Genomic DNA, 27,997 nt, shown 5'->3' with positions numbered 1-27,997 from the left:
AGGTCAGTGTTTCCTCATCTACGACCCCTCAGCCGCAGACAAAACCAACCAACAGCGACTGGATGAACGAGCGAATAAAAGTCGACTCCGGCGCCGTCGTGCCGCGCAGGCGCAGTGCCTCCCCGACACCCGGCGGAAGTTCAAACGCCGGCGGCTCCGGGTTCAGGCAGATAGCGCGCCTCGGCGCGTGCGCACAGCTCCCGAGCACAGCCTCAAAGGCCCTTCCCCGCATGCGCGGGAGCCCGGCTGTGAATCCCTGCGTTTCAAATCGCGCGATGCTACGGCAATGGCGGCGCTGGGGATTGCAGCTGGTGGTGCTCATTGGTTTACGGCTTTGGCGCTCGGGGTGACTCTTCTCAAATGCCTTCTCATCCCTACCTAGTAAGGGACCCGCATGGCCAGTGGCTGGGCTTGGGGGACAGGGTTCCTAGGAAAGGGTAAGAGGAGACCCGGGGGCTTAGGTGGCCGCTCCCCAGCCTTTGCTGGGCTTCCCGTTGCGTCCAGTTGCACTTCAGCTGGCAGGCACAGCCTGGCTGCTGTCAGGCCTTAGGCCGGCCGTGCTGAGCCTCAGGGTCTTCACCCTTGGCGTGCAGACTAAGCACACCCATCTCCGAAATCCTAGAGAATGCAGCAGAGAGCCAGGTGGCTTCAGGTCCTCCCCCTGAATGGAGTTGGTAGGGTAGACAGACTAGGAGAATGCTACTCGTCGTCGGTGCAATGAAGGGAATAGTGTAATGCCTAGTAGGGTGTTACACCCGTTTTTGGAGGTGACGTTTGAATTAAAGTTCGACGATGGCCTGTGGTTAGAAAGAACTTTAGAGTATTCTAGAAAGAGAAACTGGCTGTTTTGGCTAAAGATTGGTGAAGGAGAGATGTAGAGCTTGATTAGGCAGTTGCCAGATCACACGGGGGTTATAGAGGGCTCTAAACAGGCGTGTGAGAAATGAGTGCCATGCCAGGACTGAAAACATAGAGGCCAGGAAGCAGTCACCAGGCCGTGGCATTTAAGCAGTGGTTGCTCAATGTTTAATATCCGTTTCCATATTTTCTTCCTCATTTCCCTTTTTTTTCTCTGTTTTCTTCCCTTTCCTCTGGGTCTGGCACCCCTGCCCTCCCTACTTCATACCTCAAGGTTTAGTTTATCTTTCTGCTTTCATTCAGGCCCTTGATGACCCCCTGTTGGGTACAGGGGATATGTGTGTAATTGCAGAAGCAGCAAAATGTATGTGTAGTTTCAGCAAAGTGACTTAGATGAACTTGGGGAAAGAGGATTTGATTAGATTTCTGTGTGGCTGAAAGATTTTACAAGCAAATAGGAAAAGCAAACCATTCTACAATGTAGGAAATTATTTTCACATCAGAATGAAGCTGAGGTTTTTTTCCTGAGGTTTGTGCGTGCAGAATGATGCTTCCTTATATCACTCTATATAAAACCTCAAAGTTTTGTTACTTTGAATGCTGCTCTGTCCAGGGTGAAGAACGTAGTCTTAGTTAATGCTTTCCTTCTCAAACTGGAAACCCTGGGTTAAAATCCAGACTCTGCAGAGTAGAGGAGAAGGGATCCAAGAGCACCTAGAAGAGCATCAGCTTTTACCTGCTGAATAAAGAGGGGGAAGCTGTGATTGAGACTGAGAAGCAGATGACAGAGAGACTTAGGAGAAAGTTGTCACGGTGAAAAAAAATTGTACAAAACATATTGGGAGAATGTAAATTGGGCTTTGAAAAGTGTAACTCCTTTGATTAGTGGTGGAGCCCATGTAGAATAGTAGGTATCATTCTACATATGGAAGGAAGGTGAAGTGAAACAAACAGTAATGAATGTAGGCGATCCAAGGGTGTGTTTATATACATGAGTAGCCAGGGAGCTGTAGGTGAAGAGAATTTGGGGATCCGGGAAAGATGAGGCAATTTTTCCCCCATTTTCTCTGGGGAGCTAATTGTTTTAAAGAATTCAGCTTTACCAGATGAAGAATTTTGTTAGAAATGTTTGTAAGCCACACCCTGAAGGCTTTAGGTAACTCTTTAGATGTTTCTTGCTGACTTGCAAGCCCCCAGCAGCTTGGTAGAAGCGAGATATTTCGGGTTTACTTTTAAGTGTCTGCATCTATGGGATAATATGTTATGACTGTGACTGAGGGATGTTGGGTCTATCCAGAAGCATAAGATTTAGACATTGGCAAATATGAAGTCTCATTTTATTCATCTGATTGTTTTGAACAGCCATTCCACAGACTTTGAAGTGCACCGAAACTGGCTTGCCATTACTCACAATTTGCCAGTATCACAGTGGTACTATGAGGTAAGTTTTAACTATCACTTTTGGATCTAGATGTTTAAAGATGTATAAACACAAATAAATTTTATTGTTATTAAAACAGTTTTACGTGCAACCATAGGCCTGCTTAATCTTTATAAAAATTACATTTTTTCCCAGTACTCTGAACTAATGAAGTCTCATTACTTCAAAATAAGCATCTCAGTCTAGTGATTGGGAATTATAATCTGTGCCACACTATTTTTGGAGGAACATTGGATAGAGAAAAAGGAAAAATTAAAGTCTAAGCCTAGCTGTGCCAATAACTAGTTATATGTGGGTTTGCCAAAAAATTCATGGGAAATGTGTATTGTGAAACAACTATGCATGGATTTCGAAGTTTTTGTGTAAACATAAACATACCATTTACATTTTTCACTGACTTTCTGACGCACTCTTTTATAGTCAGAAAAAGGAGATATCTACCTGAGCTTTAGCCTCTCACATGGCTCATGAGGATTTAGAATGAATCATTTCCTGTTATTTTTTTTAAATTTTAACTTATTTTATTTTTGAAGATTTATTTATTAATTTGGAAAGGCAGAGTTACAGAGAGAAGGGGAAATAGCAGGATCCTCCACCTGCTTGTCACTCTCCAGATGACAACAGCTGGAGCTGAACCAGGCTGAAGCCAGGCGCTGTGAGCTTCTTCCAGGTCTCCCACAGGAGAAGGGACCCAATCACTTGGGCCATCCTTTGCTACTCTCCCAGGCACATCGGCAGGGAGCTGGGACTTGAATTAGTGGCCAGATGAGATGATGGCACCTCAAGTAGCACCTTTATCCACTATACCAGCTCCTCTGTTTTTTATTAAGATTTATTTTATTTATTTGAAGGCAGAGAGAGAGAGGGAGAGATAGATGTCTTCCATCAGCTTGTTTACTCTCCAAATGGCTGTGACACTTGGGCACAACCCCGGCTGGAGCCAGAAACTAAAAATTCCATTTGGATCTCTGACATGAATAACTGTTGCCTTCCCAGGTGGAATAGCAGGAATCTGGATCAGGACCTAAACCAGCACTCCAATATGGGATGCTGGCATTGCAGGCAGCAGCTAAACACACTGTATCACAACACCAGTCTGTAAAATGAATCTCTCCTAATATCCCCTTTGAGCTTGCTGCGTTTGTACTGAAAAAACACACACTATGGTGTAGCAACTAAAGCTGTCACTTACAACACCAGCATCCAGTATATGTGTCAGTTTGAATCTGGCTGCTTCACTTCAGATCCAGCTCCCTGCTAAAGTGCCTGAGAAAGCAGAAGATGACCCATGTGGGAGATCTGGAAGAAGCTCCAGGTACCTGGCTTTGGACTAGCCCCGCTGTGGCCTTTGTGACTGAAGAGTTAGAAGGACCAAATCAAATGATTTCCTGTTCCTTACGTGGCCATATGTGTTACAGCCCAGAAGCCTGGGCCAGAACCTCTCAGAACCTCTCAGAGCTTTTGCATCTTGTAAGTATCTACTGCTTCCCAGGACCTAGCATTCTTTGTCATTCGTCCTATGGTAAAGATCTGACAATTCCTTTTTCTGGTCTCTCTCAAAGAGATTCCAATTAGTAGTTCCTACTGACACCCAGTTAGTTCCCATGAACCCCAGATGCTCTTCCCCAGAGAGGAGTTTTCCATTGCGAAAAGCAACAGGTGCAGAAAAGGGAGATGATAATCATTGTGCAAGGCTTAGATTAGTTTTAGAAATTTCCTGGGTGATAGCCTAGTGCTAAATCCTCACCTTGCATCTGCAAGGATCCCGTACAGGCGACAGTTCGTTTCCTGTCTGCTCTACTTCCCATCTCGCTCCCTGCATGTTGCTGAGAAAGCAGTAGAGGATGGACTAAGTACTTGGGACCCTGCACCTATGTAAGAGACCTGGAAGAAGCTTCTGGCTCCTGGCTTTGGATCAGCTCAGCTCTGGCAGTTTTGGCCATTTGGGGAGTGAACCAGCAGATAGAAGATCTTTGTATCTCCTTCTCTCTGTAAATCTGCCTTTCTAATAAAAAAAAAAAAAATCTTAAATTTTTTCCTGCAATAATAGCAATGTGGGGTTTTTTTTGTTTTTGTTTGTTTCTTTGTTTCTTTTTTGAGATTTATTTTGAGAAAGAGATCTTTCATCTGCTGTTTCACTCACTGGGAGCCAGGAACTTCTTCAGGTCTCCCTCTTGGATGCAGGGTCCCAGGGACCTGGGCCATCTTTGGTGGCTTTCTCAGGCCCATTAGTAAGGAGCTGGATTATAAATAGATTAGCTGGGACTCAAACTGTTGCCCATATGGAGTGCCAGCGTCACATGCTGCAGCGTTACCTGTTATACCATAACTCTAGCCTTGATAGTAATACTTTTTTTTTTTTTAATAAATCAGTACTGATGCCTTAACAGCTCTTTCATCAGGTTCTTCTTCTTCTTTTTTAAAGTAATTTATTTTTTTCGGGCCCGGCGGCATGGCCTAGCGGCTAAAGTCCTCTCCTTGAACGCCCCGGGATCCCATACGGGCGCCGGTTCTAATCCCGGCTGCTCCATTTCCCATCCAGCTCCCTGCTTGTGGCCTGGGAAAGCAGTTGAGGATGGCCCAATGCTTTGGGACACTGCACCCGCGTGGGAGACCAGGAAGAGGTTACTGGTTCCTGGCTTCAGATCGGTGCAGCACTGGCCCGTTGCAGCTCACTTGGGGAGTGAAACATCGGATGGAAGATCTTCCTCTCTGTCTCTCTTCCTCTCTGTATATCCGGCTTTCCAATAATAATAAAATCTTTAGAAAAAAAAAAGTAATTTATTTTTTTAAATGATCTTACTAAGTTGATTAGGGTACAAAGGGTCAAGGGCTACAGGAAAGTGGGTAATACCATTGTTTCCACACTAATATCATTTTTTCCCCCTGTATCTGGGGTCAGGGGAGAAACAAAGGGAAAAGCCTCACCCAGCCTCCCACCCATCCCAGGTCCCCGATGTGAGGCACACTCCGAGGGTCCTGCTCAAGCAGTTTTGATAGTTCAACAGGTCTGAATTGGTGCCAATCTCGCCATTCCAATCACAATGAAACCTATTCAGAATCCACTGGCTGACATAGTCTCTTCATGGTTGGGGTTCTGAGATCAGCAGTTCAGTTGGAGGGATCGCCAAAGAAACTTCATCTGAGATGATCCCAAACCTGATTCTTGTGTAAATTTTCCAGTACAGGGTCTGGCACAGTCTGTCACCCCAATCAGCTTATGCACATGCTAGTCATTGCAATTGCTGGGTCAGTTCTGTTTCCAGCCCTGTCTTCCACTTAAATTAACAGGTGTTGTAGTCCAACTCGATCCTACCCACTTCATACTTGGTCCACACGCAGACCAGTGGGAGCTGCAGCCTAACTGAGGCAACTCCCCATAACCCCCGCATGGCCTGCCCCCTACCCTGGTTCCCATGCATGCCAATATGTACCGCAGACTTGTTCAGTCTGTCCCACATCCCATTTAGCTCTGGTACTTGTCAATGGGCATTGAAGCCTAGTTCAACTCAACCAACCTACTATCCAGCCCACACACATACTGGTAGGTGCCTTTCTGTCTAGCCACCCCTGCCCCTGTCCTGGTTTTTGTGCTCTCCAGTGGGAGTGGTTACCCACGAGGGAGGTTCCCACTGCCTCCCTACTAGGCCACTCCAACTTCTGTATTGTGTACTCTCCAGGTGGTTCTGGGATTTAACTTAACAGAATTGGCCCCCAGTGCCAGCCTCTGCCATCTGATGATGTGACAAAGCCCAATCAACCCTCACCCACTCTAATTTTTGTTTGCATCAATCGGAACAGTCAGCCCAATCTGGCCCTTCCCCAGTCTAGCTCACATGAGGCCCACAGGTGTTGTAACCCTGCCTGGTCTGGTCTGCCCCCATCCCAACTCATGCTCTCCGGTGGGAGTGGTTGTCCAGCAGGGGAGCCCACATTCCCCTTCTGGCTTTGCCTGCTCCCCCCCAGTTCTCACGTGTGCTGTTTGGGCACTGCAACCACATCTGGTATGGCTCACTTGGTGTTCCTTAATGTGTACTGGTATGTGTTGCGACCGAAACTAGCCTGACCCACACTCTATGCTGGTGCTCAGATTTGCCAGCAGTTGATGTGAACGGGTTCAGCCTGGTCTGCCCCCCACCTATGCAATATGTATGAAGATGGGTATCTTCTTCTGGCCTGGTCTGGGTTGCTCCATATCGTGGTTCTTGTGCTTACCTGTAGGGGCTGTGTTCTCACAAAGGAGTTTCCCAAGCTCCTCCTTCAGAACCTCTCCCTATGCTGGACCTATGCCCTCCTTGCTGGCCTTCAATCCATTCCAGTTCTTGGTGTTGGCTGTTTCACCCCAGCCAAGGCTTGTCCATATCTAGACACTGCTCACACATGGCTCAGTAGGGGCAGAGACCCAGCCTAGTCCATCCTACATCTACCCAGGTTCTCCAGAGCGCCAAATGGTGAATACGTCTGGCCCAGCTTGGTGTACTCAGCCCCAGTCCACAATTGTGCCTAGGGAGATTGCAGCCATATCCAGACCAGAATGCAGCCCCCACTCCAGCCCCCACACCTTCCCATGGGAATCCCAATCCAGCAAGGGTATACTATCACAGCTCCCCAACCGAATCTATTCCCAGCCCTAGATTGCGTGCATGCCAATGGGTGCTCTGACCCAGTTGGCTTAGCCCTTCACCTGTCTCAGCCTTTGCCTTCGATGCTGTGGCATAGTATCCCTGCTTCATGTAGACCAGTTGGTGTAAGAGCCTAGGTCAAAATGACATGTGCTCCGTCCTGATTTCTATTCTTTTTTGTGAGTTAAAGTTTGCTTAGCCCTGCCCAGTCCACCCCCTTCCAGTTGCAGCTTGGCCCACCCCACATCCTATTGTAGGATGCACCTTCGGGTGGTGCTGCCTTGACCTGCCCAGATTGCCATTGGTTCCTTTACCCATAAGTGATGGCAGGTGCCATCGTCACTCCTAGCTTAGTCCCTCGCCACCCCAGCTCGCAAGCTAGCCTGCGGGACTTGTATTTCCACAGGGTTGGGCCCACACTTCCCCCGCAGAGTTTACCCCCAGACCAAGTTCTCTCGCATGTTGGTTAGTGTCTTGATCCTGCCAAATGTGACCAGTCCACTATTCCACCACCCAGTCAAGTGATGGTACCTAGCCCTGCCAGACAAGCCCCCATGCATAGCTTTGGTGTGGACTGGTGTGTAACAGTCAGTGATGCTCTATGCTAACAGCCCATCTCAGGATTCCTAATTTGGCTGGTGTTTCAGTCTGGCCCAAATAGATCTTATGGACACTCCCCTCCAAACCTTCAGGTCTCAGTCCCCAAGCTTGCCTGAAAGTTTCATGGCCCTGTTACTGGGAATCGCCCAGAATTCATATCTCACCTACACTAAAGCTGGCCATATTCACGGGTGTACATAAGCAGCAATTTCATATCCTAAAAACCCCAGAGCTCGCCGCTGGCTGGCCAGGAGCCAGAGCCTGGCACCACTTGTTGCACAGGGTTCCCAAAGCCAAGGACTCAGTCACTGCCTTGCTGAGGTGGCTTTGGCATGAGTCCCCAGTCTTGGATTCCGCCCAGCAGGGTCACCCCCCACAGCCACCACACTGTAGGGATTTGCAAGCCGCCCCCAACCCCAAGGCCTGTGCCTGATAGTAATACTTTTTTTTTTTAAAGATTTATTTTATTACAAAGTCAGATATACAGAGAGGAAGATCTTCCGTCCAATGATTCACTCCCCAGGTGGCCGCAATGGCCGGTGCTGCACTGATCCAAAGCCGGGAACCAGGAACCTCTTCCGGGTCTCCCACGCGGGTGCAGGGTCCCAAGGCATTGGGCCGTCCTCGACTGCTTTCCCAGGCCACAAGCAGGGAGCTGGATGGGAAATGGAGCAGCCGGGATTAGAACCGGCGCCCATATGGGATCCCGGGGCGTTCAAGGTGAGGACTTTAGCCGCTAGGCCACGCCGCCGGGCCCGATAGTAATACTTTTTGAAATAACAGTATTTATTGTTGCTTTGTTTTTATCAAGTTCCTTCTCTTTTTTTGTCTAATTTTACACTTACATATAAAATGTAATGCAGTAACCCATGAGGTAATTACTACCATCCATGTTGTGTAGATAAGGAAAAGGAGACTGCAATATCTAACAAAACAGAGTATTTTCTAAGTTTATATATTTTCTGTGACTGTTGTCAGGTTCTTAGCAAATGCTCAGGATACAAAGATAGCAAAGGTTGGTTTGTGCTGTCCTGGATCTCCAAGCCCAGTGAACAGAAAAGAAGTAACATTTGTGTAGCATTGTGTTGTTTACAAATGTATTTCATATCCTTTATTCCTTTTACCCTTTACAGTTACTGATTTTTTTAAATTACATTGCATTATGTGACATAGTTTTATAGGCACTGGGATTCCCCCCACCTACAGTACCTAATTTTAAGAATAGGAAAATTGAATCTCTGAGACAGAACTTGAACTAAACTAGTGAATCAATGTGTTACACCAGTACTTAGATTGATAAAACCAAGTCACAACCAAATATATTATTTTAGGGCCTCAGATTGATTTCCATTGAAATATAGTAGGCTACGTAAGGATGCTGAAGACCATATTAACTATCTTAGAAGACAAGTTTTAGTGTTCTGTTCATTCTTAAATAGATATTGCTCTGTTACTATGGAACACATTTTATGTTTTTATGGATGCTGCACCATTTTTTTTTTTCCTATTTCCACTTATTTTAAAGAGAGACAGAAAGGTATCTTCCATCTGTGGGTTCACTTCAAATGCCTGCAGTGGGCAGGATTGGGCCCAGTAGAAGCTAGGAACTCACTAGGTGGCAAAGACCCAAGTATCTGAGCCTTTTTCATTGTCTCCCAGGGTGTGTGTTTACAGAAGCTTTGTGGATAGTAGAGCAGCCACAACTCAAACGCACGTATTCCTCTCTGGGTTGTGGATGTTCTCGGCAGTCTCTTAAGCTCTTTACCAGATGCCCACCCTAGGGCAGATTTGACATGCATCATTGTGCTTATTTCTAAAGACCAGAGAAGGAGAATTTTGCATTTTCACATCTTTGTATATTCAGTTTCTTAGGATGTGTTTCACCTTTGATTTCTATTGCAGGCAACCTCAGAGTGGACCTTGGATTATCCGCCTTTTTTTGCCTGGTTTGAGTATGCCTTGTCACATGTGGCCAAATATTTTGATCCAGAGATGTTGAATGTCCACAATTTGAATTACTCCAGCTCGAGGACTTTACTTTTCCAGAGATTTTCTGTCATCTTTACAGATGTGCTGTTTGTGTATGCTGTCCATGAGTAAGTCTGTGCAATGGCACTTGTGCCTTGAAGGTATCAACAACTTCTTGACTTGGGGGAAACAGCATTCATGTAACAACAAAGGACAAAACAGTAAAGCCTGTGTTGTTCTTCCTACTGCTGCTAATGAGTAATTAGTAAGCCGTCTAGCTGAATCTTATGAAGGCAACTGGGGTAAGATAGAGTTGTGAGGCAGAACTAGAAGCTTGTCAGTGTGGTGTAAAGGTAGTCCTCAAATGGAGTTTCAGGTCTCCTACACCTTACAGCTTCATGTGCTTTTTTTTCTTTTCTGTTTTTAAAAGATTTATTTATTTGAAAGGCAGAATGAAAGAGACTTCCATCTCCAAATTCATTCCCAAAATGCCAGCAATAGCCAAGTTTTGGTCACGCCAAACCCAGGGGCTGAGACCTCTACTGGGATCTCTCGTGTGGATGGCAGTGAACCAAATTATTTGGGCCCTCATTTGCTGCCTTCCCAGGCACTATTAGCAGGGAGTTGTATTGGAAGCAGAGGAACCTGGACTCAAACTTGTGTTATGTTACAGGATGTAGTCATGCCAAGTTACTTAAGCCAACTGTGTCATGGCACCAGAATACCCCCTCCTCCTTATCATTCCTTGCTTGGAAGAGGCTCCCACAGGCTCCACACAGGCTTATCCTGTGTGGTACATACGTAGCACTAAGTAGCAAGCCTGCCCTTGTGGGACTTGCATTCTGCAAACTCAAGAAATCTTACCGAGTGATTCACATGGTTGGATACACATACAGACTGTCGAAGAAGCAGAATTTCAGTTAGTGTTCATTCCCACTCTATGTAATAGTTAGGCCTGCTGATATGAATGTCCATTCAGTGACCCTTCTCATAAATGGACATCTGGCTGTTTGTGATCCCATTTGGTCTGAGCTCTAGCCCCCATTAGGGAAGAATTTCTTAGAAATGTCTTAATCCCTGCTTAGTCTCTTTGAGTAACTTCTGTTTGATACTGTAACTTTCAGTTTGTTTATGACCTGCAGGAGTAGGAAGAGAAGATAATTTGTAGAACACTGCTTTTAACCAAGAATGTTTGGATTCAAGTTCCCATAGCAAATGTGTACAAGTAGGAAGGGAGAGGGAGCAGAGTTTGTGTGTGTCAAGGTTACTTAAAAGATGAGGAAATCATAGAAATAGGTGCAAGATTAGAACAGGCAGAGGGGGGAAAGGTGGGAGAGAGATGTTTCTACATGCATCTTGTGTCTGCAGGGAGAGAGAGGGCACCCCTCCTTGTTGCCTGGCTTCTCACTGGCCTGGGAAGGGGAGTATTTACATGATACCACTGTCCTGTCCTAAGAAAGGGAGGAGTGCACACTGGGGAAGGGGTAATTTCATGCATAAGTAGGCAGACTGAATTACATAGGACAGGGACAAGGGAGGTATGGCTTCCAGTTCATGACTTTAAGCCTGCTACCTGTCTATCCCATCTCATTTCCATCCTGACAATTGCCACCCCTATTCTTAAGGTTATTGAAGGACTTTTTATCTCATCTTCTGCATCTATTTCCTACTGATTAAGGGTATAGGTCTTACATGTCCTGAGTTTGGGAATCTCTCACAAGCTTTAGAAGGTGTAGCTGAGGGACTGGCATGATGATTTAGTGGCTAAATCTTCACCTTACTCATGCCAAGATTCTCTATAGGTCCTGGTTCGTGTCCTGGCTGCTCCACTTCCCTTTCAGCTCCCTGCTACTGGTCTGGAAAAGCAGTAGAGGACGGTCCAAAGCCTTGAGACCCTGCACCTGTGTGGGAGACCCGGAAGCTCCTGGCTCTTGGTTTCAGATTGGCCATTGCAGCTACTTGGAGAGTGAACCAGCAGATGGATCTTTCTCTCTGTAGCCTATTTCTCTGTAAATCTGACTTTCCAATAAAAATTAATAAATCTTTAAAGTGAACAAAAGAAAGTGTAGCTGTTACCAATGGCTGTGGAAGGACTAGCATTAATTTTCATCTGCAAAGTAGAGGGAACAATTAAAGAAGATCGTTTAAAATGGTGTGCCAGTTCCCAGAACCAGGGAGTATGTTCAGACTGTTAACTTACAGAATTTTCTCAATCGCCCTTATAAGGTGACTTTCTACTTGTGAGGAAACTGAGGCTCCCGGGGAGAAAGAGGACAGCTTTGCTTTAATTGCCTCTATTAATTGTTTCAGATTTTTGTTTTCAGACTTTGCTAATATTCAAATATTGTATCGAGTGAAAACTTTGTTTCTGACTGACATAGCTGGGAAAGTATCATGGAACTGGCTGTAAGATGTTCATTTCTACTGTCACCTTACTAAGCACAGAAAATAGCATGGGCAGTTAGTCACAAAATGTGCCTTGGGGTACTCTATAGGAATACAGTGAAGCTGTGATACAAACCAAATTTGTTTCTGTTTGTCTCCTAATGTTTTGCTGCAGATGCTGTAAATGCATTGAAGGGAAAAAAGCAGGTAAAGAACTCATAGAGAAGCCGAAGTTCATTCTATCCGTGCTGCTACTGTGGAACTTTGGGTTGCTAATTGTGGACCGTATCCTTGAATCTGTGTACTCTTCCCTTCTTATTCTGACAAAAACTAATGTAAGATTGATTCTTTCTATATTGATGATTGTGATATGTGAGCTGTGGTTTTTTGTTTTTGTTTTTTTTTAAGATTTATTCATTTTATTACAGTCAGATATACAGAGAGGAGAGACAGAGAGGAAGATCTTCCATCCGATGATTCACTCCCCAAGTGAACGCAACGGCTGGTGCTGCGCCGATCTGAAGCCAAGAACCAGTAACCTCTTCCTGGTCTCCCACGTGGGTGCAGGATCCCAAGGCCTTGGGCCGTCCTCGACTGCTTTCCCAGGCCACAAGCAGGGAGCTGGATGGGAAGTGGAGCTGCCGGGACTAGAACCGGCGACGATATAGGATCCCAGGGCGTTCAAGTCTAGGACTTTAGCCGCTAGGCCACGCCGCCGGGCCCGTGAGCTGTGTTTTAAAAATTTTGTTTGAAAGGCAGAGACAAAGGGCAGGGCAGGGAGACAAACGGAAGTTTCATCCACTGTTTGGCTCCTAAATGCCTACAACAGCCAAGGCTATGCCAAGGTGAAAGCAAGAAGCGCAGAACTCAATGCAGGTCTCCCAAGTGGGTGGCTAAAACCCAAGTTCTTGAGCAACCAGCTGCACAGCACACATTAGCAGGAAACAGAATTGAGAATAGAGCTGGGACTCCAACCCGAGTACGCCAGTATAGGATGTGTGTGTCCCAAGTAGCATCTTTTTGTTTTTTGTGTTTTGATGTTTTTTGGTTTTTGTTTTTTTTTTAAGATTGATTCATTAATTTGAAAGGCAGAATTATGGGGTCTGGTGCAATGGCTCAATGGCTAAATCCTCACCTTGCAAGCACCAGGATCCCATATGGGTACAGGTTCATTTCCCAGCTGCTCCACTTCCCATCCAGCTCCCTACTTATGGCCTGGGAAAACAGTGGAGGACAGCCCAAAACTTTGGAACCTTGCAACCTTGTGGGAGAGCCAGAAGAAGCTCTGGCTTCAGATCTGCTCACCTCTGGCCATTGCAGCCATTTGGTGAGCGAACCAGCAGATGGAGAATCTTTCTCTCTGTCTTTCCTTCTCTCCATAAATCTCATCTGCCTTTCCAATAAAAGTAAATGAATCTTTTTAAAAAGAAAGAAGAAGGAAAGAAAGATGAAAGGCAGAATTACAGAGAGAACTAGAGATAGATCTTCCATCCATTGGTTCCATCCTCAAGTGACTGCATGGCACAGGCAGGCCATGATCTGCTGCTTTCCCAGACACATTAACAGGGAGCTGAGTCAGCAGAAAAGCAGCTGGGATGCCAGCCTCACAAACAGCAGCACCACAACACTGGTCCCATAAGTACCATCTTAACTTCTGTGACAAACACCTGCCCTATAAGCTGCTTTGGAAAATAGATGTGGGTTAGTGGGTTTTCAAAGCTAATATCTGCCCAGGTTTACTGAAGTCTGATTGTCAGAGCACTTTGTTCCTGAGCAGTTAACGATAAGTAAAGCAACACCCTGTCTTCAGATTAATCTAATTCATACATCTGAAATAGTTTGATGGTGCATGATTCTGGATACTTTAATAGGATGGAGCCCATCAGTGTTGCATATGGAACAGCTGGGTCTTCATGCGTTCCTTTATCTTGGCTTACCACATAGTAATAGCCAAAGTTCTTAAATTCAAAGGGTCTTAATGTCATTAGAGTCCTAATGACAGGAGCCCAGTACTGGGTTTCCAGTTTTCATAGAAAACCTGGAGTGGAGAGAAATACCAGACTGGTTTCCTTCTGGCCTGGACTCAAATCTTAGTTGTTCTATAGCTTTAGAACCATGAGCAGATTAGTTTCTCTGAGCCTTCGCTTTCCCTTATGCAAGATATCTCTAAAGATGAAATTCTAACTCCCTTATAGGTTCATTGCAAGGCTTAATAAGGTGTGGGTGCTGTGTGCTAGTGGCCTTTGTTAGCTGTCAAAATCCAAAACCTTCCTTTTCCCTACTGTAAAAAACGAAGACTTCTTGCATTAGCTGCTAGGCCTATAAGGTAGAAAAGAACATGGAGAAGTTATGTTTTTCTCTTTAAACATACATTTTACTTAAAAAGTTTGGCCAGGATTTGACTGTTTCTAGAAAACACATTGATAAGAAGTATAGACCAGTAGTAATATTTTTATCTAAGTTGCCTGTGAAGAACACATTTTGTAATCATTATAAATTTGGTATCCTCTGTTTTCTTTCCTTGACATAATTCCAGATATTCATTTTCAGTACAATGGTTTTTTATTTGGATTGATGCTACTCTCCATTGCACGGTTATTTCAGGTAAATATAAAATTGACTGGGTTTGTTCCTCTTTGGTTAAGTTTTTAGCTGGTTGAGACCACAGTATAAATATGGGTGGTGGTTGGATTTGCTCAGTCAACAGTTTTGAGTTGCCAAGTGCTATGGATATTTGGGAGAGGGGATATTTTTCACAAATCTGATCTTTTTTGACAATAATTTTCTTCATTTACAGATGAGCAAATAAAACTAAAAATTCAGTAGAATGTGGCAGGACTGAATTAAACCTGAATTTCTGTGTTTGGTTGGGATCATCAAGATGAAATCTCTAGCAGTTTTTTGTTTGTTTTTTACTGTATAATAATAGCTATGATGGTGGCACTTTACTCCCACAGGCTTGTAGGATAATGTAATGGGAAATGGGCGGTTTGGGACCAGAAAAGCTAGCCTGAAGTCTTGACTAATGCTGATGAGCTGCGTGGCTCAGACAAATGCATCCGTTGCTGCAGGTTGGATCCATATCACATAATGCATTACTGAGGAAACCTCACAGCCATTATGTGACATCATTGTACTTGTTATCCTTCATATTTCTGAACCACCGCTCTGTACACTGAAACACAATCTCTGAGATAGGGGCCTAGAGCTCGCCAGAAATTTTTATGATGTCATCAGTTTAAGAACCATTCACCTAAAATGAGTCTTTTTAAAGCCTTCCAGCCTCATCAATAAAAATTTACCCCTACATTAGCATCACATTTTAATCTGAGAGAAATAAATTGAGAGAGACACCTTTCATCTACTGATTCACCCCCCAGCTGCCTGCAACAGCCAGGGGCAAAGCCAGGAGCCAAGAACTCTGTTCAGGTCTTCCACCTGGGTAGCAGGTACCCTATTGCTTGAGCCATCACCACTGCCTCACAAGGTCTGCTTCAACAGGAAGGTAAAATCAAGAGCTAGAGTCACATAGCAAACCTGTGTGGGATATGGACATTCCAGTGTGGGAAATGAGCATCCTAACCAGCAGTTAAATCACTGGGCCAAAGCCCACATCTGCCCCTACATTCTTAGCTGTAAAATGGGATTACTACCAGACTTTGAAAAGATCACATTAGGTAATCCAAACTCCAGTGTCAGCCATGAGTGTCTGAATGAACTTTTCTCTTTGACCATAAAAATATACATTGTGCTCAGGACATACTCCCTGTTCAATGAATGATTATTGAGCAAATGAGCTGAATTTGACAATAGCTAGACCTTATCGAGGTTGAAACAAGTTAGAACGATAAGTTTTCTTCTCTTGGAGCCCCCCTCCTGATGCTATGCAAGAAGTTTCTTTCCTTAATCTCTTTAATAAATCTTGTTTTGCACACTAAAAAAAAGGTTATAAATTTGGTGACAACAGATCTGAAAGCAAGCATCCTTTTCTTTTTCTATGTGATTCCTAAGCCTACCTGTTCTAGACGACACCTGTAAGCCAGTGAGGGAAAGAATTTGACTTTTCATGGTCTGGCGTTATCTCATCCAATCCTCTCAAAAAGTCCTGTGCACTAAGTAGAATTCTCCTTCTTTAGTCATAGTCAGCTCATGTTTGTTGTATTTGTTTTTAGAAATCAGAATGCTTTTAGCTGTCACAGGTAATTTGTTAGGACCAAGTGCTCTCCCAGCACCTTCAGCCGACAGTGCTATGTAAGTTACCCATTCTGTAATGTAAAGTGGGTGTTTAGTTTTGGTTCTATAGTACAACATTGTATCTTTTCATACTTATCTCTAGCTCCTCTTTAGAAATCAATAAACAGCTATTGTAAAACTGTAAGGGGTGTGGGAAATTACATTTTCTGGGCTTTAACTCTTGAGAAAGTTTGTGGTTTGTTGATACTGTACCTGTAGTATGTTGTTACTGTATGTCATGTCCTGTATCTCACAATCAGACTTAGCACTTACCAAACATTTGTTGAAATAATGCATTTATGAATACACTAGACTCAGTATCCATGCTGGTTGGAATCACCTGTATTCTTGTACTGCCTGCAGGACAGTTACCTTTCAGACTTTTTTTATGATAGAAAATTTACATAAGTAAATAGAACAGTGATCTACCATAAAGAAAAACATACACATTTTTAAGCATATTCTAGATATATTTTGTTTCTATTTCAGAATATGTATCTTTAAAAATGGGATTTTTTAAAGACTAATTTAAGTTTCACAGAAAAGTTGGGAAACAGTTCAGAGAGTTCCTGTATACCCTTCACCCATTTTCCACTAATGTTACCACCTTGCATAAGCATGGTACTTTCATGAAGAAACTAATGTTGGTATAGTTGCATTTCACCAGTTTTTCCACTAATATCCCTTTTCTCTTTCAGAGTCCAATCCAGGATACTACATTTTTGCATTTCATCTGCTCTAAAATTTTTAAATATCTTTTCCCTTTTAAATCTAGAAAAGGCACATGGAAGGAGCATTTCTCTTTGCTGTTCTCCTACATTTCAAGCATATCTACCTCTATGTAGCTCCAGCTTATGGGGTCTATCTGCTGCGATCCTACTGTTTCACTGGAGCGAAACCAGGCAAGTTTTAGTACTAATAGCAACATCATCTTTGTTTTCTTCCTTCCTATATTGACTCTGTGACTTCCTGGATAATAAGGTTTACGAAATTGTTAATCCTATCAGTCCTGTACCCATTTCCGGCTTTGCTCTGCTCTTGTCACATTGTAAAGGTTGGTGTTCTATCAAGGAATTCTAGTTTGAATTGAGGCTTAGCTTCTGGCTTTCCATGCTTCTGATTACTGACTATGTTCCTTTTCTGTAGATGGCTCTGTCCGATGGAGCAGTTTCAGCTTTGTCCGTTTTGTGTCCCTGGGACTGATTGTTTTCCTGGTGTCTGCTCTTTCACTGGGTCCTTTCCTAGCCTTGGTAAGTATTTTCTTTCTTTCTTTTTTTTTTTTTCTTTAAAGTAATGCAAGCTTTTTTGTATTGTTTAGAAAATATAAAACCAGAAATGTATAAGTAAAAGTTCATTCTTTATTATTCTTCCTACTCACTGTGACTCCTCAAAGGGTGAGTCATATTCTCTGACATTTTCTGCATATTCAAATATGTATATATGTATTTTTATATGTTAAACTAGATATTGATCCTCATTATTTAGCTCCTCATTTGCAAACTCAAGTACTAAAATTTATCTGTGAGCACCAAAGTCAGCATGTTTGCAGTTTTTCAGCAACAGCACACATTCAGAAGTGCCTAGGATGTAACAAATGTTCAAGTATTCTTGTTTGCCATCATGGAATCAGTGGAGTAACTTTAATTCCTCCCAAAGGGAAAAGCTCTGCTTTCCCTGTGTCCCTCCTTGCTCTAGTAGATGGACTTCAGTAACTGTAGCCCTGGGCTCTCTTTTGCAGCTTGCAAATTATTACACTATTGTTACAGAAGTCATAAAAGTGACCATTGGTATTCAGAATGTTTTTATGTATCGTGTCACCCACTGGCACTTGGAAAGCTTAGTCATAAAGTAGTTCTGTGAACCACTGACGACATGCAACCAGTTTCTTAAAGGAACACTGACAAGAAAACCAGACCTCACAATGTTCTACATGTCATGTATGCCACAGACGGCTCCCTAATTCTCCTTTTTGCATCTAGAAAATATTAATGACTATTTAATCAGCTTCATTTCTCTTTTCAACAGAATCAGCTGCCTCAAGTCTTTTCCCGGCTCTTTCCTTTCAAAAGGGGCCTCTGCCATGCGTACTGGGCTCCAAACTTCTGGGCTTTGTACAACGCTGTGGACAAAGTGCTATCTATCATCGGTATGGCAGCAGCCCTTTCACTCAGACTAGAAAGAGTGAAACACTAGTCACATCAAGGACGGGGAAACCTCCTTTCTGTTTTGAATGTGGCCAGACTGTCTGTTCTCCTGTCCTACATTTCAGCTTTCAGGATGAACAGGGAGATAGCTCTTATGCCATTCCTGATAAAAGCTGGTTGTGCCCATGTGGTTGTGGTTCTTTTCCTTGAGAAAAAAATACAGATATATATTTATTCATTTTTCCAAAGGTAATCTTGGCCTTAAAAAATGCATTATTTAGCAGAATGAACCTTCCTTTCTATTATTAAAGGAGCAAAAATAATGTGTAAGTCATGAACCTGTGTATTAAACCAGTAAGGAAAATGTTAACAAATGTTTTAGCATGAGATGGGAAGAAATGAAAAATGCAGACTGCTTTTTTAAAGTTTGGGTTGAAGTGTAGAATAATTTATACCTCAAGCTGTTTCCACCATAAATAACTCACTTGGTAATCAGTCATTCTGTTGTTTTTGAGACAGCCTAGCTTAGTGGGTAAATGGAATAATCCAGAGCAGATGTCGGCAAGCTTTGTCTAACAGGCTTGAGGGCAAATATTTTAGGCTGTGCTGGCCACTTGCTCGCTCTTTGTGTGTTTACAGCCTTTCAAAAACTGTGGAAAGTATTCATAGCTTCAGTGCTGTGCTGGAGCAGGTCCTGGGCTGGATTTAGTATCTAGACTGTAAATTGTGCCTCCTAATCTGGGGTCTGATGATTTGGTCTAGAGCTCCACCTTATAAATTGCTGGCCATGTAACACTGGCAAGTTATTGGAGTCCTGTAGTCTAACTTTGCTTGTTAGACTAAGAGAAAACTAGTACTATAACTACTCCTGTGCAGCATGTGCTGAAGAAGAAAAGCAAAAATAAATGCTAGGGTATCAGCAGGAACCTTGGAATCAGACCAACTCAAGTTCATTTCTACCACATGCGGGACTTTGGGCCACTTACCACGTTGCTCCATGCCTGAAGAGGCTGAAGTTGCACAGCCCTTGGCACATGGTAGATAGTTAATACATGCTATCCTTCACTCACTGTGAATCCAAGCTTGATGAATTTGGCAAAATAGTTTCTAACATTTGTGTTTCCAAAAAGCTTTGACCAGCCAGCATGAGGGACAAGGGCTAGTTACCCTGTCTATGTCCCAGAGCAGGTGTACCTTGCCTAGTGCATCTGTCTGCTGCCTCAGAGATGTCTTGTCTCGTAGGCCAGCAGCAACATAATTACTAGTTCTAAGAGAGAGAATCACTAGACTAGTGCAGAATGGAGAGGAGTGAGTACATAGAAAGCACTGCAGTCGTCTTCACCCTCCCCACAGTGTACTGTTTTTCACCAGCATTAGATGAGGCCATACGGGTGCTAAACTTTCCCGTTACTCCAGCTTGTTTGGGATAGGGCTTGCATCATCCTCAGCTTGGTTCATTTAAAATGTATTCATTGAACTCAAGTGTGGTGAGGATAAAAATGAACACATCACTCCCGCCTTTAAGGAACACAGTGTGGTAGAGGGAATGAGGGACTCAGTACCAGCAAGAGACGTGGTCAGATGGCCTTGTAGAAGCTGGCTTTCTTTAAGCAGTGACAGCAGATGCTATTTATGCTGTCTGCCTGCAAGGTCCCTACAAGCTGCACAGATCCCCTAGTTTGTACTAAATAGCTACTTGACATATTATAGTCTTAAGACCGGAGATATTTTAGGTAGAACAGTAGAGAATTAAATTGATACAATCCTGACCTTTATGCAACCATAAGATTTATTCTTTTCCTCAAGAAATTGATTGGTGAAATATAAAGTTTCATTGATAAAAATTAAAAATCTGTTTGATTGTGTAGGTTTACAGTTGAAACTTCTTGATCCCAGGAAGATCCCCAAGGCCTCAATGACAAGTGGTTTGGTTCAAGAGTTCCAACATACAGTCCTGCCCTCGGTGACTCCCTTGGCAACCCTCATCTGCACTCTGATGGCTGTATTGGTAAGAACTCGACAGATGTGCCGGAGTCCAGCTCCAGCCGAGAGTTCGGAGCTCGGGAAGGGTGCGTGGCGTCGGCGCTAACAAAAGACACAGACACTGACACTTGGTGTGTTCTTGCTATATGCCTTTTTTCTCCAAAAGAAGCTGTCCTTTTTATTTACTTAGACACATCACTAGCCTCTGCACAAACGTTTGATTTTTTATCTTTTACTTTAGAACTAAGACAGCATACACAGATGTTCAATTAATTTTTACTTCATGGTCAACCAGGTGCTCTTAAAGATAATTCTGTAAGTTACTATAATCAGTTTCTTTAAAGCAAACCATTATTCATTCTTCAGAAGTAGCCATTAGGTGACAGCCAGAAGTCCAAGGCCGAGGCACAGATGGTTACCTACTAATCAGTAAAACATTCCTACCCACTACATTTTATTTTCACAACTTATCTATCACATAATGGGAAAAATACATCAAAAGAAAAAGAACATAAGGATCTAAGGCAAAAAGTTTCAAACATTAAATCCCCCTACAACTGCAAACCTTACAACCCCATAAACAATTAAACAATAATCAAAAGTATATCTCTGTGATGTTAGTAGAATTGCCCTATATTTCCTCTAGTTAAAAAATTATAAAAACGGCTAAAACAGCTGCATTTTCTATGCTCTAAAAGTTGCAAGGACAGGCTAACCTTTAAGGTCACAGTAACTATATTTTTTTTGCCATAGCAGTTTCCACTCATACTCCCATCAATTCTGTTAGTTTGTAAAATTCTTATTAAGACATTTCCCAGAAGGCATGCTATATGTCTGGGCCAGATTTCAGGACAATGGGTAGGTACACAACAAGGTGTCCAGAAATGGCATGGGTTTAATTGTACTCCTGTGCGCAGTTAAAGGCCCACTCACCAAGACATTATCAGTAACATTAACTCTCAAACTCATATTACTTGCCAAAGCCATCTCACAGGGGCAAACAATGCCTCAATAGATTACAGGATTCTTAGCAGGGTGCTTGAGCGTCCATGCAAAAGAGTGGTGAGACTGCATCAAGGTGGTCAGAGAGAAATCCGCTGGGCCCTGCCAAACAGCTGGAAGCTCCCCCGGGCCCTGCCAAGCAGGGGAGCTGTTCTCTTCACACCTTCGTGCCATCTACACCTACTGCACGGTTCCCTGCACAGATGGTACTCATTTCTTGAGTTTTCTCTACTCTTCTTATGTGCAGCTAACGAAACTTCAGCTCTCAGACTTGTCAGGCTGTAGGATAATCTCCATGGTTATAATCCTGCTGACTGAAGCCTTCGATCACCATTTCTAGAGTAACTTTAAACACCATCAGGCAGGGTTACCAGTAAAACCTTTTGGGGATGTTGTTATGGGTGACTGCTAGACCATCTGTTCACCTTGGGGGCAGGAAAGCAAAAGCCCAAGCAGCAGGAGGCATGGACCCTGCTGTGCTGAAAGAAGAATGTGTGTGTGGCACAGACACCCAGATTTGTTTTTTTTCGTCCTTGCCTAAATGGCCAAAATTGCAAATGTTCTGGATGGTGTAAATGTTTTGTCTGGATGACAGTAATGAGTTGAAAGCATCAACAGTTGTTCTTTGAACATCAGAAGCTAATATGAGTGCAATGCTGTTAGAGGACTTGTTCCTAATTGTTAGTAATTATGATGACTTCAGTGTTGTGATATAATTTTAGTAGAAGTCAGTATAAGGGACTCATTTTGATAATTACACACATCTGTAATTTTGTTTTCTAAATGACCCAAATCTGACAGAACACTTTATTACACGGCAGTATTGGTACATAGGTAATTAATCTCTGCTGCCCTACTTGTTCATTTGTTTTAAAAACTGAAGTAACTTAGCAGTTAAGGTGCCTACATCCTGCATCACAGTGCCTGCGTTCAGTGGCCAGAACTGACTCTGCTAATGCACTGGTGAGAGCGCATATGAGTAGGTCTCTACCATCCGCTTGGGACACTCAGCCCTGGCCCTGGCCCAACTGTGTTTCACTTAGTGAGACATTTCTCTCTTCTAAAATCTGAATGTTGTAAGTTGCACAGGGAGGCAATGGTTTTATTGTAGATTACACTCCATTTTACAAAGCTAAATGCTACATTTATTAATATAGCAGCATGTAGCTTATTAGCCCAAAAGTATATGAACTTTTGTAATGTCGCTGTTAATGAATTATGGAAAATTAGTAAGTTGCTGTCCTACATATCCCAAAACTTATCACTTAGTAGTAATTTTGATAAATGGATTAATTTTAGTGAGTTAAATCTATACCTTCAAGTGCCTTTTTCTTCTAAGTAGTTATTTTTATGTTAGCTTTCAGTGGAAAGTACACAGTGATGAAATATCCAATTTAGTGGAAAACCGTCTGGAATCTCCCTTTCAGAAATGACACAAATTGTAATCACAGTATTTGTATAAAGCCAATTTGAAACAATACTGAAGTTTATCTTTACCTATTGTTTCTAGCCCTCTGTTTTCTGTCTTTGGTTTAAACCCCAAGGGCCCAGAGGTTTTCTCCGATGTCTCATTCTCTGTGCCTTGAGCTCCTTCCTGTTTGGGTGGCATGTCCATGAAAAAGCAATACTCCTCGCCATTCTCCCAATGAGGTAAGCAGACAACTTGGTTTGTTGACATTTTGTTGTTATTGTTGTTAAGATTTACTTGAAAAGCAGATTTACAAAGAGAAGAAGAGATAGAAAAGATCTTCCATCCACTGGTTTACTTCCCAGTTGGCCTCAACGGCTGCAGCTCAGCCAATCCAAAGCCAGGAGCCAGCAGTCTTCTCTAAGTCTCCCATGTGGACAGTGTCCCAAGGCTTCAGGCCATCCTTCACTGCCTTCCCAAGCCATAAGCAGGGAGCTGGATGGGAAGCAGAGCAGCCAGGACATGAACCAGCACCCATATGGAATTCTGACAGCACAAGATTGAGGATGAGCCTGTTGAGCTATGGCACCAGTCCCAACATGTTTGTTTGTTTAATATGATCCAATGGTGGCACATAGGTGCATAGTACTTTTTTAAAAAAAAGATTTAATTTTTGAAGTATTTTTACAGAGAGAAGAGACAGATAGAAGGTCTTCCATCCGCTTGTTCATTCCCCAGATGGTCACTATGGCCAAAGCTGAGCTGATCTGAAGCCAGGAGCTTCTTTCAGTTTCCCACACGGGTAGAGGAGCCCAATGACTTGGGCCATCCTCCACTGCTTTCCTAGACCATAAGCAAGGAGCTGGATCGAAAGTGGAGCAGCTAGGACATAACTGGCTCCCATATGAGATGCTGAGAATTAATTTGCTGTGCCACCAGGCTAGCCTGTTTTGTTGACATTTCTGGCAAATTTTACCAACATCTTACTGTATTCTATTTGCTTGTCCTTTCTTATCATGCTCAGTTGGATAAGCAAAAATGTTTGGCAGCAAATTTCTACTAGGACTAGGCGGGGTTGCTTCAACGGGGCTCCTTGGGCCCAAGAAGGTCCTGAGTTGTGTGTGTAGTGTTTTTGTGTGTTGATAAGGGTCTGCACTGAGTGAGTACCGTGTCACCTGCTGTTACATGGCATGGGAAAAGCTTGGGCTTTAAAGTCATCTCATCTTTGAAAAAAAAGTCCTGTGGCTCCTTGTTAAGTGTTAGCCTAAGTGTTGAATCTGACCAGGAATAATACTGAATGTTTGCACTAAACCACAGATTCTTTTTCCAGAAACACTGTGAGTTATTAATCTTTTCATTCTTTGTTTTGAGCCTCTCAGCTTTTAAGATATGAGAACTGTGTGTCATCTCATCTTAACATCTGTAGAAGCTGGGGCTCGGAGAGTTTGGGACTTAGGAAAGTCACCCAGCGAGCAAGCAGCAGTTAGGATTTGGATGTGGTCTTTTGTTGCTGACTCATGTGGTTTTCACTGTGCTGTACCTTTTTTATAAGCGTTTTAAATGTTGCAGTGTCCATTTTATGCATAATTGAAACCCAGTAGATGGATAAATGATACTAGACACCTTTTTTTGTTCCTCAAGATTTTTCTTAAATCTTGTGAAAAGCTCTGAAGGCATTTTAAATAGATTTGTCCAGTCAGATAAAGCTTGTCTGGGTTAATTTTCAAAGCAGAATTGCCAACATAAAAAGTAGAGCCCAGCGTTTACTGTCATACTGTCATCCATCTGAATTTGCACTGAACCATAAGAGGTACATGGCATTGTCGGAGAGGAGTAGTGGGTTGGCATTGAAATTCGAAGTCCCTGACTGCCACCTCCAGGCAGCTGCAAGATCTACAGAATTCTCTTCTTTTTTTTTTTTTTAAAGATTTATTTTTATTGGGAAGGCAGATATACAGAGAGGAGGAGAGACAGAGAGGAAGATCTGCTGTCCAACGGTTCACTCCCCAAGTGGCTGCAATGGCTGGAGCTGAGCCGATCTGAAGCCAGGAGCTAGGAGCTTCTTCCAGGTCTCCCACACGGGTGCAGGGTCCCAAGGCTTTGGGCTGTCCTCGACTGCTTTCCCAGGCCACAAGCAGAGAGGTAGATAGGAAGCAGGGCTGCCGGGATTAGAACCGGTGCCCATATGGGATGCCAGCGCATTCAAGATGAAGACTTTAACCACTACGCTCTTGCGCCAAGCCCTGAAGTTTCTTAGTTAAATTAAAATTAATGTTATTAATATGCATTTTGCAAGCTATTTGCAAGTATAATTTCAAGTTTTGTTTTAAGGGATTATTTTAAAATTTTGTCTTTTCAGCCTTTTGTCTGTAGAGAAAGCAGATGATGCTTCAATTTTTCTGGTTCTGACCACAACGGGACATTATTCCCTGTTCCCTCTGCTTTTCACAGCACCAGGTAAACAGCTGGGTTTGTTTGTTTTGTTTTAAGGTTTATTTATTTACTTGAAAGGCAAAGTGAAAGAGTGAGATCTTACATCCAACTGTTTACTCCCCAGAGATCTGCAGTGGACAGAGCTGAGCTGATCAAGAGCCATCTGGGTCTCCCCTGTGGGTGCAGGGCCCAAGTGCCTGGAGCAGCCTTCTGCTGCCCTTCTAAGCCGGTAGCAGGAGGCTAGTTCAGAAGTGCAGCAGCTGACATCTACGCAGACTCCCAACTGAGATGCCAGGGCCACAGGCAGCAGCTTTACCTCTGCACTTCTTTGTCAAGAGAGAAATTTAATTACTCTGCCCCTTTTACCAAGGCCTTGAGATCAATGTTTGATATTAACAACCTTAAAATCTCTTGGAAAGTGAAATCCATTCTGTTCAATAAAACCTCCAATTTGCCCCTACTCCTGAATATCTTTATATGTCACAGAAAGTGCTAGTTAAGACTGGAAAACATCACGCATATTAAATAGCTGCGTCTATAAACTTGCAGCAGCTCAGTCACGCATCACAAACCTTTTTCTCACCAGCTAAATTATCTCTTGTACCTTTTTTTGTTCTTTCAACAGAACTTCCCATTAAAATCTTACTCATGTTACTGTTCACCATCTACAGTATTTCCTCACTGAAGACTCTATTCAGGTAACTCAAGACAATATATTTTAGCATTGTGTTTACTTTTGTGGAATGTTTACTACTAAGTAATTAGGTATGCTTTAAATTTTTTTAAGTTACCAAAGAGTTGATAAATACAGAAATTATCAATCATTCTGTCAGGACATAAAAGCATAGATTGTGTCTTTAGTTTGTGTGATTTTCAAGGATTACTTAGGTTATATGCAAATAACTAAACAGTAGAAATATTAAATAAGAGTACTGATGCCTTTTTTTTTTCTTTTTTAGAATTATGGTGGATTTTTCTCTTCTAAATTTTTTGTGGTATAATTTTAATAACTTAAAAGCTTGCTCATGGCTTACATATGATTTATCTGTAAAAACCCATATAATTAATTATATTTAAACTCAAATTATAACCACATGAATCAGCAGTTCTACTCCTGGGTATATGCACAAAAGAATTGAACATAGGGACTTGAATATTCATTATAACATTCTCAGAGCCAAAAGATGAAAACCACCTAAATGTCCATCACAAATGCATGATTAAGTAAACAGAATTTGCGCATACAGTGGAATGGTAGGTAGAGAAAGGAGTAAACTTCTGACACATGTTGTAACATGCATTAACTTTGAATACATGTTAGGAGGAAGCTAACACAAAAGGAAGACTACCGTATGATCCCTGATACAAAATTGTAGAGGGGACAGATTTATAGAAACGGACTAGATTAGAGGTAGATTGGAGGAAAGATAGAGAAATTATTAATAACATTTCTATAATTTCTGGGATGATGAAAATGAAAATGGATAATGATAATGGGTCACCATTACATACTAAAGGGTGTATGTGTGTATTAGGTAGAAGACTTTTAAAAAATATTTTATTTTAGGGTCCAGAGCGATAGCCTAGTGGTCAGATCCTCACCTTACATCCACTGGGCTCCCATATGGGTGCTGGTTCTAATCCCAGCTGCTCCACTTCCCATTCAGCTCCCTGCTTGTGGCTTGGGAAAGCAGTCGAGTATGGCCCAAAGCCTTGGGACCCTGCACCTGCATGGGAGACTGGAGGAAGCTCCTGGCTCCTGGCTTCAGATTGGCTCATCTCCAGCCATTGCAGCTACTTGAGGAGTAAAGCAGAGATGGACAATCTCCCCCTGTGTCTCTCCTTCTCTCTGTATATCTGCTTTTCCAATAAAAAAACAAATCTTTAAAAAAAAAAAAGTATCTCAATTGAAAGGCAGAATTACAGGGAAGGGAAGAGGAGAGAGATGTTCTATCTGCTGGTTCACTCCCCAAATGGCCACAACAGCCAGAGTTGGGCTGCTCCAAAGACAAGAGTCAGGAGCTTCCTCTGGGTCACCCATATGGGTGCAGAGGTCCAAGTATTTGAGCTATCCCAGACACATGAACAGGAAGCTGGATGGGAAATAGAGCAGCCAGAACACAAACCAGCACCTGTATGGGATGCTGGCATCGCAGGCCCTGGCTTTTACTGCTGTGCAAGCATGCCAGCTCCGTGTGTCGTGTTCCTGCTCCAGAATCACAGCAGCTGGCACTTTGCTCTTCCAAATGCAGAGTTCACTCTCTAAGCCACAGCGTAGGTAGATGAAAAGGTACATTTAAATTTTGGGGATAAACATTTTCTAAATGTGAAAGTTAATGTTCTCTTTAAATACCTCTGCTATAACTGAAGACAGTGCAGGTGGGTAAGTTTTAGGTGGGAAAATGTTTGCTAAACTAAGATAACTCATCTAAAATCAGACTTTTCTTCTTCTTCAGAAAAGAAAAACCTCTTTTTAGTTGGATGGAAACTGCCTACCTGCTTGGCCTAGGGCCTCTGGAAGTGTGCTGTGAATTTGTATTCCCTTTTACGTCCTGGAAGCTGAACTACCCGTTCATCCCCTTGCTACTGACTTCTGTGTATTGTGCTGTGGGCATCACATATTCTTGGTTTAAACTGTATGTTTCAGTATTGACCAGCACTCCTGTTGGCAAGACAAAGAAAAAATGAAGAAGGGACCTGCTTGGACATATGCCAAGCAATTATTTCAAGGGAACTTAATCAGGACTTGAGGAAAGGTGCCAATGGCGTGAATTATTTATTTCAGCAGATTTGTTTGACGGACCATTCTTCCCAACTTGGACTTGCCCAGCGTAGCAACTCAATTGTCACCATGGTGAGAAGCCACTTACCCTCCATCAGCAATGAATCACATCTGAGAAAAATCTTGCCTTCCCCTGTT

At 43.0% G+C, this 27,997-nt stretch overlaps 1 protein-coding gene across 1 annotated transcript; it reads left to right on the top strand.

Moving 5' to 3' along the window:
- The first annotated feature begins 249 nt into the window (after positions 1-249).
- On the top strand, positions 250-27,997 carry ALG8 (ALG8 alpha-1,3-glucosyltransferase). Its single transcript, XM_004589850.3, has 13 exons — positions 250-381; positions 2,221-2,299; positions 9,424-9,617; positions 12,050-12,159; positions 14,411-14,478; positions 16,883-17,009; positions 17,254-17,357; positions 18,133-18,253; positions 20,120-20,259; positions 22,747-22,886; positions 25,004-25,101; positions 25,703-25,775; positions 27,534-27,997. Exons 1-13 carry the CDS (start codon positions 287-289, stop codon positions 27,763-27,765), a joined length of 1,581 nt encoding a protein of 526 aa, XP_004589907.2. The 5' UTR covers positions 250-286; the 3' UTR covers positions 27,766-27,997.

This window comes from Ochotona princeps, chromosome 4 (assembly GCF_030435755.1).
Source record: "Ochotona princeps isolate mOchPri1 chromosome 4, mOchPri1.hap1, whole genome shotgun sequence".
NCBI lineage: Eukaryota > Metazoa > Chordata > Mammalia > Lagomorpha > Ochotonidae > Ochotona > Ochotona princeps.
The sequence above is the reverse complement of the archived record's forward strand: the minus strand, read 5'-3'. Positions and strand labels throughout refer to the sequence as shown.

Excerpts from the sequence above, each read along its gene's own strand:
- ALG8 (XM_004589850.3), top strand. The coding sequence starts at position 287 with ATGGCGGCGCTGGGGATTGCAGCTGGTGGTGCTCATTGGTTTACGGCT. Across the intron at positions 12,160-14,410 it reads TGGGTTGCTAATTGTGGACC|ATATTCATTTTCAGTACAAT; the intron begins GTATCCTTGAAT and ends ACATAATTCCAG. Across the intron at positions 20,260-22,746 it reads GCACTCTGATGGCTGTATTG|CCCTCTGTTTTCTGTCTTTG; the intron begins GTAAGAACTCGA and ends TATTGTTTCTAG.